The sequence below is a fragment of the Neovison vison genome, chromosome 11, assembly GCF_020171115.1.
Source record: "Neovison vison isolate M4711 chromosome 11, ASM_NN_V1, whole genome shotgun sequence".
Classification (NCBI taxonomy): Eukaryota; Metazoa; Chordata; class Mammalia; order Carnivora; family Mustelidae; genus Neogale; species Neogale vison.
The window spans coordinates 140,613,605-140,627,039 of NC_058101.1; the positions used below are offsets into that span (position 1 = coordinate 140,613,605).

General features: G+C 35.1%; 1 protein-coding gene across 4 annotated transcripts in view; it reads right to left on the minus strand.

Moving 5' to 3' along the window:
• ARFIP1 (ADP ribosylation factor interacting protein 1) overlaps positions 1–13,435 on the minus strand; it is a 104,736-nt gene that overhangs the window by 39,696 nt on the left and 51,605 nt on the right. For 3 of the 4 annotated variants that reach the window (XM_044224860.1, XM_044224859.1, XM_044224861.1), the window contains 3 exons: positions 9,913–10,008; positions 8,225–8,337; positions 2,114–2,335 (listed from right to left, as the gene is read on the minus strand). In XM_044224860.1, the coding sequence (XP_044080795.1) occupies positions 2,114–2,335; positions 8,225–8,337; positions 9,913–10,008 (431 nt within the window). The remainder of the gene's footprint in view (positions 1–2,113; positions 2,336–8,224; positions 8,338–9,912; positions 10,009–13,435) is intronic. The other variant, XM_044224862.1, reaches the window with a different exon arrangement.

The following is a 13,435-nucleotide window of genomic DNA, read 5'->3' on the forward strand; positions in this document are numbered from 1 at the left end:
GTAAATCCCCAATGGGTATTAACTATTATAATTAACAGGGTCTACTGAGTGCAGCATCACTGATGACACTGCTCTAACACTTCCCCAGAAACCCTATGCTCTGGCTACCTCTTTCCATACTGTGGGGATTTTTCTCTCTAAAGATTCCACAAAAGGGGTGCCTGGGTGGCTCAGTGGGTTAAGCCTCTGCCTTCAGCTCAGATAAGGATCTCAGGGTCCTGGGATTGAGTCCCGCTTCCAGCTCTCTGCTCAGCAGGGATCCTGCTTCCCTTCCTCTTTCTCTGCCTGCCTCTATGCCAACTTGTGTTCTCTCTGTCAAATGAATAAATAAAATCTTAAAAAAAAAAAAAAAAGATTCCACTTAAAGAGATAGGAGAGATCATGGAGAAATATAGACAGGCCTGCTGTAGCTCCACCCCAAGCACACAGACAGGCAAGCCCCACCCGGAGCCACCCTCTCCTGGCCTCACTGTCTATATATGTCCTCGGCTATGAAAACAAAACAAATATGTGTATATTTATATATATAAAACATAAATTGTACATATATATGACTTTCAGCTCTACCTTTTTTTCTTCATTTTTTTTTTTCAAGATTTTTTTATTTGTCAAAGAGACAGAGAGCCAGAGTATGCACAAGCAGGGGGAGCAGCAGGCAGAAGGATAAGCAGGGTCCCAGCCGAGCAAGGAGCCTGATGCAGGATTCGATCCCAGGACATGACCTGAGCCGGAAGGCATATGCTTAACTGACTGAGCCATCCAGGCATCTTGCTCTACCTTTTTAAAAAAAAAAAAAAAAAAGATTTTTATGCATTTATTTATTTGAGAAAGAGAAAGAACAAACACAGGCACATGCATGAGCAGGGAAAGGACCAGTGGGGGAGGATGAGGGACACGCAGTCTCCCAGCTGAGAGTGCGGAGGACATCAGCTCAATACCAGGACTCTGAACAGGATCATGACCTGAGCCTAGGTAGACATTTAACCTACTGAGCTACCTAGGTGCTCCACAGCTCTACCTTTTATTTGTTTTGTGATCTTACGAATACTACCTAACCTTTCTCGGTTTCAGTTTCCTCATCTATAAAATAGCGTTAATATTTCTTGCAGTACTATTAGGTAAATTACATGATACAATGACTATAAGGCACCCAGCTCGTTACACTGAAATTGTGGACAGCTGTTAAACTAATCAGCTGTTAAACTAATCAGCTATTAGATTAATTCTTTTTGTCTATTTAGTGACTCAGTTAGAATTGAATCTAAGCATTCCTCACTATTATGAGATAGATTGCTATCTCTAGCCAAACTTTCTTTTCCAAGATTATAGATATTATCAAATAATTTAATGCTCTAAATTATCTAACTCTTCAAGTTAGAAAGTCTGTAGGCAAGGGATTTAACCTTTTTGGCTCCAGGGTAGGGGGAAAAAAAAGTGATCAAAGAAGTCACTTAAGGTAACATAAGAAATTCTTAGGAATGCTTTGCTGAATACTTTAGAGATATATGCAAAAAAATTTTATAATTATTCTAAAATTCTTAATTTTTATTTTTTAATTTTTAAAAGATTTTATTTATTTATTTGACAGAGATCACAAGTAGGCAGAGAGGCAGGCAGAGAGAGGTGGGGGGAAGCAGGCTCCCTGTCGAGCAGAGAGCCCGATGTGGGGCTCGATCCCAGGACCCTGAGATCATGACCTGAGCCGAAGGCAGAGGCTTAACCCACTGAGCCACCCACGTGCCCCTAAAATTCTCAATTTTTAAAAACTCACAATTTATATTAATGATAAAAGATCATGAATCCAGTCAAGCAAGTTACTATTTGCTCAAGACACTTTGAGAATAGAGAAGAGATTTTCAATAGGTACCTAGACTAAGGCAGGCTGAGTACTTTCCTTTTTGTTCCTCTAACTAAGTTCCCTTCCCCTGAAACCTCTAGCTGACATCTCTAGACATTTGGGCCTTCTTAAAAATTACCTGAAATATTTTAAAAGAATACCAATTCCAAATTTATTAAGAGTTAAGCAAATCAGAAATATAACAAATTACATCTTAGAATACTATTGCCATTCTCCTCCTCCACACTTTCCAAAAGTTATTTAAAATAACCTTACATGGAGTTCTAGTGACTTCAAACTCAGGTCAGCAAATGCATCTCCAAGTTGCCTTTGGGTATGCACCATCTGGAAAAGCTGGGTTGACAATGTCTGAGCCAGTCTTAAAATATTTTCATATTTTTTCTTGTTATCTCTTAATATATCAATCTGGGCTTCAAGTTCAAGGTCCACAGTTCTTGATCCACGGCCTAGCTTCTCAGAAATAATTTGTCGAGTGCACTAAAAGTGGAAAGATGCACTTTGTTTAGGAAGAAAAAAAAAAGAACAAAAGAGAAAGGAATAATATAGCAATCCAAAGTACAAATGCTACAGCATTTGGCATATACCATTTTTTGCTTCAAACAAGTTACCCTTAAAAAACTGAAAACTGTCACCTCACTAAGAAGTTCGCCAAGATTCAAAATAAACTTACCAGACACACCCAATAACTATTATTAATCAGAGGAAGTTTTAAGACTTAGCTAATTTATATCTATTGATTGAGCTCCCTCACATAACCATATTTCAGGTTTATACTTGCGTAGATTATTTACAACAACTGAGATACTTAGCATTGATTTAAGAACACGAGTGGGTTGTTAATATAGGAATAATAAGCATATCAAAACTCTACTCTCCTGTTGCTTTCAAATGCTTTTTTTCCTTCTATCTTCCTCTTAAATAGCTGTGTGTGTATGTGTGTGAGTAGGAGGAATGACAGGAAGAAAGGAAGGAGAAAGAGGTAAGAGGAGGAGGTAGGAAGGGTGGGGAGAGAGAAAAGGGAAGAAACAAAGAGACAGAGGAAGAGAAGGAGGAAAGAAGAGAAAGAGGTAGAGGTAAGAGATTCCTGAATTTTTTTACTTCTATCCAGAAAGAACAGTATTAAATTATGTTATTCTGTCTTGCCCCAGAAATGATACAGGAAATTTTTGTTAGCAATAAAAAATTATAAGCAACTTCACTACTCAACAATATATTTTTAGAGCAACCATACAGGGCATTAATATACTCTTCACCATTTCAAGTTAACAAAAATATTCTAAAGAAGTGAAAAATATTACAATTTTTTAAATTTGCAAATTTGCTCTTTTATCTTGTCTTTCACAGTTTTGGTTACAGAACTGATATCTATTCCAAAAATTAAAATAAGAATGAAATAAAAGGTGAATTTCCTCTTCCTTCCTTTAATCCCACTAAATAAAACAAAACTATTAACAGTTTGATGGATAGTCTACACTCTTCCTTAAACCTCTACACTCATATATTTTTCAAGTAAAAATGAGACTGTGGTATGCTATACATACATCCCATAGGTCAATTTCCTATGACCAAATACCTTGAGATGTTTTTTTTCCTGTCAATACATATAAATCTATCTATTTTTTTAAGTAATCTCTACACTCAATGTGGGGCTCAAACTTACAACCCAGAGATCAAGAGTTGCACGATCCACTGACGGAGCCAGCCAGGTGCCCCTACTCTATTCTTCTCAAAAAAAAAAAAAAAAAAAAAAATTTTTTTTTTTAAAGATTTTTTTTTTACTTGTTTATTTAACAGACAAAATTTTTAAGCAGCACCTGGTGGCTCAGTTGGTTAAATGTCTACCTTCTGCAAAGGTCATGATCCCAGGGTCCTGGGATTGACCCCCACATCAGGCTCCCTGCTCAGGGGAGAAAGAGCCTGCTTCTCCCTCTCCCTCTGCTGCTTCCCCTGCTTGTGTTCTCTTTGTGTGTGTCTTCTCTTCTGTCAAAGAAATAAAAAATAAAATCTTTAAAAAAATTTTTAAATAATTTTTTTAAATTTTGGGTGTGAGAATTCCTGTGGATGAGACTCAGTAAGAAAATAAATAAGTAAGTGCCTGGGTGGCTCAGTGGGTTAAAACCTCTGCCTCCAGCTTGGGTCATGATCCCAGGGTCCTGAGGGATGGAGCCCTGCATCAGGCTCTTTGCCTGGCGGGGAGCCTGCTTCCCCCTCTCTGTCTCTGCCTGCCTCTCTGCCCACTTATGATCTCTGTTTGTCAAATAAATAAATAAAATCTTAAGAAAAAAAAGAAAATAAATAAATTTTGGATTTAAAATTTATGAATAAAATCAGGTCAATTAAAATAATATATAAAAATACTACTTACTTATATGTCAGACCTGAAACTTAAAATTGCTCCAATTATATATTTGGTTTAAATCACCGCCTGTTTTTAGAGCCAAAATTAACAACCAATAAACAAGTGTAAACAGTCTCTGTAAGGAAAAGCCTTTAAGTGACTGATGCATTACAAATAGCTCGAGCCACAAATACAAGTGAATTCACTTGGTATTACTCTTGAGAAGAGGTACGTGCTCTGTATAAAAATATAAACAATTCCTGATTTACAAGCTACTACACCCACGAACAATTCACAAAATATAGAAAGTGTAGTGGCCAATGCTCTGACTTGAGCAGCTATGGTTTTCATCCACTTAACTGTTCTTTAAATTCTACTGTCTTGTCCCTGTTAAGATTCAAAGGTACTAAGTGTATTTGTGGCTCGAGCTATTTACATGAGAGTGCATACAAGAGGGAGGAGGGGCAAAGGGAGAGGAAAGAGAAAGAATCCTAAGCAGATTCCCCACTGAGTGCAGAGTCCAATGGGAGGCCCAATCCCAGGACCCCAAGATCATGACTTCAGCCAAAATCAAGAGCAGGCCACTAAATCACCAGGTATGCCCGATTTATTTATTTATTTATTTATTTATTTATTTATTTATTTATTAAAGTAAGCTCCAGATCCAATACAGGGCTTGAACTCAGAACCGAAAAAATCAAGAGTCGTAAGCTCTACTGACGGAGACAGCCAGGTGTCCCTCTTCTTTTAGTTGCAACATCCCAATTAAGCTGTGATGAAAAAAATTTTCAGTTAAAAATAATCATTCTGAGGAGAATGATAACTCCTTCGTATAGTATTATGCCACCTGTGCTACATTTTAAAGGCTGGTCAATTTCATTAACACAGACTTATAAAAAGGCGGGATGTGGTATGTTACCATATAAGAGATAAATATGGAATTATTTTTTTTTTAATATATTTGACAGACAGAGATCACAAGCAGGCAGAGAGAGAGAGGAGGAAGCAGGCTCCCCGCAGAGCAGAGAGCCCGATGTGGGGCTCGATCCCAGGACCCTGGGATCATGACCCGAGCCGAAGGCAGAGGCCTTAACCCACTGAGCCACCCAGGCGCCCCTAAATATGGAATCTTAATAATGATTCAACTTGGGGTGCCTGGTTGGCTCAGTGGGTTAAAGCCTCTGCCTTCGGTTCAGGTCATGATCCCAAGGTCCTGGGATCAAGCCCTGCATCAGGCTCTCTGCTCAGCAGGGAGCCTGCTACCTCCTCTCTCTCTGGCTGCCTCTCTGCCTACTTGTGATCTGTCTGCCAAATAAACAAATAAAATCTTAAGAAAAAATGATTCAACTAAAATTACTGTAGAAGTAGCCAAAAAACAGGGAACAGATAATAAGTATATAGGAAAAAAGGAGGGAACAAGGGAAACATGAACTAAGGGACACAAGAGGAAGGCTCAAATGAATAAAATCTTACATTCTGTAATTTGTAATAGTAAGACTTGGTTCAGAAATAACTTTTTTAAAGGTGGTAGTTATTTTTATTAATTAATTAATTATTTTTAAAAAAGATTTTATTTATTTATTTGAAAGAGAGAGACAGAAAAAATGAGAGGGGGGAGAGGTAGAGAGAAAGGGAGAAGCAGACTCCCCACTGAGCAGGGAGCCTGACATGGGGCTCAATCCTACCCTGACCTGAGCTGAAGCAGACACTTAACTGACTGAGCCACCCAGGAGCCCCTAATTATTTATTTATTTTTATTTATCCATTTTTAAGATTTTTATTTATTTATCTGACAGAGATAAAGAGACATCCACAGAGGAGATCAGACAGGGAGAGTAAGAGGGAGAGAAGCAGGTCTCCTGCAGAGCAGGGAGCCGGATACAGGGCTCGATCCCAGGACCCTGAGATCATAACCTGAGCCGAAGGCAGACACTTCATGACTGAGCCACCCAGGCACCGCACTAATTAATTTTTTTTTAAAAAAAGTAGTACCTACAGCCAATGTGGGGCTCGAACTCACAATCCCAAGATTAAGAGTCGCATGTTCTATTAACTGAGACAGCTAAGGACTGCATTCTTTAGGTTTCAATGTGTGATCACAGAATGTTACTAGTTAGAAGCAAATTTCATGAGTAAATGAACAAAGGAATGGTTGAATAAATACATTTAATAAATAAATGAATGAAGCTCAGTTTGGTATGAAAGACAAATATGTGAAATGAAAGGGAGCAAAAAGAAATTCCAAGTAGTAGGCAAATACAGTCACATGAACAAAGTTATAGATGTATGAGATACCATAGTTTGTTTAGGATATCTCTGGATAATTTGGTATGGGTCACTGATGGGCAAGAGGAGCAATAGGGGAAAATGTTGGGAAGGTAGGTGGGTCAGATCCATGCCATTCTAAGACAACAGAGATCAAATGAACACTTTAAAGCAACGGTGAACCTTGCTGCAGAATATGCAGCAAGAATATGCAAGCTAGCATAGGCAAGCTAGACTGCAGAATATGTAGTCTAAGAGATTTTATCAGGAAGCTATTTCAGTAATGTGAGAGTAACAAAGACATGGACAATGGCTGTGAAAAAGGAACAGAGAAAAAGGGATAAAGTGAAATATTAAGGAGCCAGAGTCCACTTAATGATAATAGATATGTGGCATCAATGAGAAGATGAAGTAGAAATCTGGATATATGGGTGAACTGTTGTGATATGAGGGAATACAAAGGGAGAGACAATATGGAATAAAAGAATCCAGATCCTTGATAATAAAAGGAGCAATAATTAAATACGATGTCCTGAATGAGAACAGTCTACACTGGCACCATTTTTTAACAACTATCATTGGCATTTCTCAGGGCTACAGTGGCATGAGGAAAACAATTTTGGGAAAGACTCATGAGCATGTTTCAGGGCACTTTTATCATGTTAAGAAAACCTAACCTGTACTTTTGTAGATGATTTCAGATATTCTTAAAGTATTAACTGAAAAAATAAATTTACTTCTGTATTACTCTTGAGAAGACACAGACATGTGCTCTGTATAAAAATACAGACCGTTGCTGCGTTATAAACTACTACATCCACAAACAATTCACAAATGTAGACTGTTATGGCCAATGCTCTAACTTGAGTAGCTAGGGTTTTCGCCCACATCAATGTTCTTTAAATTATTATTTTTTTAAAGATTATTTATTTATCTGAGAGAGAGAGAGCATGATTGTGACGGGGGGAGGAGAAGAGGGAGAAGGAGAGAGAGAATCTCAAGCAGACTGTGCATAGAGCTCAGAGCCTGACGTGAGACTCTATCTCACCACCCCAAGATCATGACCTGAGCTGAAATCAAGAGATGGACACTTAACTGACTGAGCCACCGAGGTGCCCCTAACTGTTATTTAAACTGTTTTGTCCCTGTTAGGATTCAAAGGTCCTAAGTGGCTCTGTTGCTTGAGCTATTTGTAATACATCAAAAATACTATGGCTTAAATAATTTGCTTATTTGTTTTACAGAGGCCATACAAAAGAATAGTCACCAATTACTCTGAAGCAATGCAACTAACAACATCAATACATTGTTGAAGTTTAACTCTTTGCAATGTGGTGCTGTCTGTACAGTTAATGCTTAATTATTACAATAAGATCAGAGAATTCCAACTCTGAAAAATGACTATAACTCTGACATTCAGTTGCTATAAGGTATCAAGAAGAGGAGGTAGGGATAGACAAGTCTATAGCAGTTCTACAGGTAAACATATTCCAGGGTAATACATTTCTTCTTCAATTATGTTCTATGAATTAATAAGCATTTCTGTAGCTTTTTCACTCTTTTGCTATTGACTTTTGAAACTACATTTATTCAAAGATCGATAAAACAAAATACTTCACTTTCTAATTGTATTTTTATAGTTAGATGGCATTATTCTCTCCTATAATTTCATATAATTGCAAATAATTTGCATCACATACAATTTGCATAAGAATGAAAATTCTTAGAGCTAGTCAGGGCGGAAACATTAAAAAAATACAAACCTTATAGGTATTTAGACTCCATTTTCTAACAAGCTCTAACTTTTCCATTGCAGGATTTTTTATTTCATCTGCTAGAATAACTGGTCCACTTTTGGTTTGTGTTCTCTGGCCACCTGCATGATCATAACAGAAGACAAAACACAAACTAGATAAAGACGAGTAGGGAAAAAAACCCAAACCATAGATGCTATTCAAATTAAACTACTTATGCACTTAAAAAGATTTCCACAAAGTGAAGGACTAGAACTTTCTGGAATAATTGAGGACAATTTTCAAACGCTTAAAAAATATTTCTGCCAATTAAACACAAATGCTTTGTGGTTTGTCTATCATCTTAAAAAAAAATGCTGCAACCAGCCTTCTCTTCTAAATAAGCTCTTTACTTCTAGAAAACAAAATTTCCACAATTACTCTTACAACCTAATGACCCTAAAAAAAACTGTGTCAGTAAAAATCTGGAAAGGTTATGTGCTCTTCACAGTGATCTCCTTTCATCATATGATGCAGAACAGAGCAACAAGAGGTTACTATAATTTTGGAGGATTTAAAAATGTAATTCAAATTTCAAATAGTCATTAAAAATACCTTACCACCAGTATGAAAGGCTAGGCTAAAACAAGACCTACACTGTACCTCCTGTTTTTTTTTTTTTTTTCCAAGACCACCCACCCTCCTGCAAAAAGCCATAATTAATAAAGGCAGTATAAAGCCCTGACAATGTATTGCTCCAACAATTAAGAAATTATGACATAAAAGCAACTTTATACCTATATTGTTTCTATAGTAAAATATTTTTCATAGAAGAAAAGAGTTAAATGCTTATGATACTAATGACTTAGAGTAAAAACTTCATAATAATTTGAAAACAACAATGAAATAAGGAGAAGAGAAAAAGTCCTAAAAAATGGCTTTTAAAGTCAGAGCAAAAATTTCTCTTCTCACTTACTCCTACAGTCAGACCAGCCTTTGCTACAACTTTACCACAAGCCTAAGATCAAGAATGGTATATTAAAATCAAATACATTTAAGATTTATAAAATTGTCATAGAAACAAAATACAGAATGTTAACATTTCATATGTTAAAAAGAAATGTGTTGTTCAAATTTTTCCTGTTTTTATAGTTCAGTAATATTAAAGTATAGAGCAAATTCAATGCAAAGAAATACATTTTCCCCAAGTACTTTTCACTGGGCATAATTGGCAAATTACATATCATTTTGTTGCAATCTGCAAGCTATCTGTAAACTGTAGTTGAAAATAGGAAGATACAACATTTTCCACTTGACCCATTCCAAATAATGAACAAGCCAACTGTTGAAGGCTCTTTTTTTGTTTAACTGAAAACAAGAGAGCAGAGCTGCAAAGCTGAGAGGATCAAGTAAGTTATTCTACATTTTTCCAGAGTTGAGAAAGCATGATGTAAAATGAATCCAATTTTACAATGTTTTTTAATCTCAAAGTGAATCAAACTTCATGTTTAAGATACATAGTTAATAACACTGAAAGGCCAGAAAAATAGGTATGCCTAGAAAGATTATTTCCATTATTGTTAAAAAAAGAAGCAGCCACCAAGAAAAGGCAGAATTACACACACCTATGAATATAAAGCAAGGGATTACGAAACTGAGCGAATTAGTTTAGTTTCAGAAGTAGCAAGAGGGTTTTATCCAATCAGTGCAGTGAATACCTGCAGGAACAATTAAATCACTTCCTTGTTGAGCCAGTCGACTAGCTGCAACCCTGCTAGGAGACATAACAGATGGCAATGGTGGTGCCGGGGAACCTGGAAAGGGTAGACATTTAACTGTGAAAATCCTCTTTCTTCTCTACATACCACACATTTTGAATCTTGGTTTACTGACACTGCCCTTAAAATATTAAAAAAATTGGGTTAAAAACTGGAATTAATATATTTGCTTTCTTGCAGGAAGGGACTAAAAATAAATGGATGCGACCAGGTGGAGTTCTTGCATAACCTTTTCATGGAAGTGTTGAAACCAAACAAAACACATTTAACTATGAGAAGAAACTTGGCAAGGTCACATCTAAACACGACTTTACCTGGACTCTGCTATTTCCAAATGGATTAACAGAATGTGATTAAAGTTCCATAGCTGAACGATTTAAAGTTTAAGTAAATATTTTATAACCTGCTACTCCTACATTCAAAGGAAAGCTCTTTAAGTAGATAAACAAGGTATGTAATAATGCATCAAACTTAGAATTCACAAATTGTGAACTAGTCACAGTGTTCACAGAAATTGTAGTCCAAAACTTCTCATCATAAAGGCAACAGCAAAAAGTGTAGATCACTGCTACTCCTACTGTGGATGCAGGGGACCTATAACAGGAATTTCCCGAGAGCTCATTAAAAATGTAAAAACTCAGGTCCAGTCCTAGACCTATTGAATTAGGATCTGCATTTTCACAAGATGCTTAGGTGATCTGTATGTATTCTGAAGTTTGAGAACTGATGATGTAGAGTACAATAGCATATTCTACTTAATCATATGAATGAAGCTTTTAAAACATAGCTGGGACGCTGCATAAGATCTACTGATCATCCAGGGATATCTGTAGGTTTTTGTTCCTATTTTTTACAGTTTTACCTTTTTTATTCAATTTTTTTTTATTTATTAAACAAAAAAATCTATACATCTATAGATGTTTTTATTTATTAAACAAAAAAATTTTTTTAATTTATTAAACAAAAAAATCTATACATCTATATATTAAACAAAAAAATGTATACATTTCAGGTGTACAGTGGGATGTTTTCATGTATGTATACAAACTAATATATCCATCACTTCTTTTGGTTATTTTTCCGTGGATACTTGAGATCTATTCTATTAGCAAATTTCAAGTATACGATACAGTATTTATTAACTATAGACACCATGCAGTACATTAGGCATTTGTGGTATTTAAAAGGCCACTCAAGATTATTCTAAAAATCAACTAAGTTTGAGAATCATAGGAAAATACAATTTTTGAATGAAACACAATTGAATTTTAAATTCTTAACTCTGTATTTGAAATTCTGGCTCTATGTGCCACATAGTATCAGGAATATCCTAGCAAATTAATTAACATCCCTGAGGCTTAGTTATCTACAAAGTGAGAAAACTGACTATCCAACATTGTTCTAATGTCTGGCATTAAACCAAAGAAAGCCATATAACTTCAATTGCTTTCTTTATTTTAAATTCTGAAGTCTGTACATCTTTAAGGGATGATAATTAAAAGTTGAAAAACTTAATATCCTTCCACATTTAGCTGAGAATATTTTCATGTCTGTAAGATACTTTTATTTCAACTACACTCTCTCCCAGTTCCCTAGAAATCATATAATGAATCAAATTCATAATTTAAATGTTCTAATAGGATAGAAATCAAGATCAAATATCTTTACTTAGAATTCGTAATAATTGGTTACATCCCAGATATACTCAGTTTGATGGAGAAATAGTCATCAGTTTTAGTAATATGAAAACTAATTTGAACTAGACCTAACATTAAAACCCAAACATACAATAGACCTAAATAGACTGGCACTACCTTTCAAAGTGAGAGATATTTATCTCTTTAAATCTGTTGAATTTAAAACTAGAAGGGATGACAGAAATCAACTAAGCCTGACTTAAACTATAGGAGAAATAAAACCCAGAGGGGTTAAAACAGCTTATCAGAGACTCAGATGCTGAATTCACACCCTAAAATCTTAATTATTAAATTCAACACAGAAAACAGTTACTTATTGCGTTAGAAGGCATTTTAATAGGTTATCCAATCTAATCACCATTTTAAACAAAGATTATCAGTACTATCCAAGGCACAAGGGATTCTGTTACATAGGTAAATGTTAAAAAAAAAAAAACTATAATTCTACTTTTTGATGGTCTCAGGAACAAAGTTCTGTTGTTCTAGTTATTATTGTTTATTAATCCTGCATAAGGAATAATCTCATGACACAGAAGGAGATGTGTACAATATATGTAACAAATGATACAGAATCTTCCAAATTAAAACAGCAAAAGACATGGTGCCCTGGTAACTCGGTACTTCAGCCTTTTCCTTTTCCTTTCATGGTAATTACTCTTTCTCTGTGTCTTAAACCCTTTAAACCACTAATGTAGGCTAAATTAGTTACTAAAATCATTCACTAATATTCAATAAAAAATAATTCTTAAAAATTGAAAATCTTGCTTATTGACTAAATTTGAGGAATTAGCTCCATTTCACCTTAATAATTTAGGAATAATTTAAGATCAGGAATATGAATATACGTAGGTAATGATCAATATCCCACTAAAATAAAACTCAGATATCAAGTATACTTCACTCTAACAAGCTTTGATTTATTCATGATTTCCACTATATGGAATTAGTAGATTTCGATACTTGTTGTTGGTAGGCCAAACTTAAGTATAAGTTCTCCTAAATATGTTCTAGAGATGGAAAAGTAAATGGTTAATGTTTTTTGAAGCAACTGTTTAAGTAATAAAATCATTATTAAGTTATTATTCAGTCATTTCTCCAGAGACCTAAAACAGCCCCAACTCATTTAGCTTTTTTTTCATAAGACCAACTTCAAAATTTTAATCATATGCTTTTTCTCATGTTCATTCCAATTTATCTGTAAATGTTTTAAAACAAAGACACTTAAAACAAGTACAACTTTCTGAAAAAACAAAACAAAACAAAACAAAACAACCAAAAACCACACCTTTCTAATAAATAATTAATCTGCATAAGGCAGAATGATTCTTTTTAATATACTGATCAACAATAGCTTATGTTAAAAAATTATATAAAGCCAATTCAAAGAGACATAAATTACTCATGAAACATATTTTTTATTCCACGTTGAAGGACTAGGCTATATCAATAAGCAAGTGAAACTGATCCGCATTTCCATGCTTATACACAACAGTTTAAATGGTCAGTTGGTTTCAATCATTGTATACTACTACTCTGCTTAAGGGGAAAAAGATTAAACCAAATGTCAGTTAAATAATCATTGAGAATATTTAACACATCTTAATAGTAAAAGCATTTTTTACATTCTCTATTGACATATAAATTTGGGAATTGGTGACTGATCCAAAAATGGTGTCATATTATGCACGCCTTTTATCCTTTAAGCACTCATAATTTAAGGCACTTTCAGAATCAAAGTTATCCTCAAGAGAAGATATGCTAGCCAG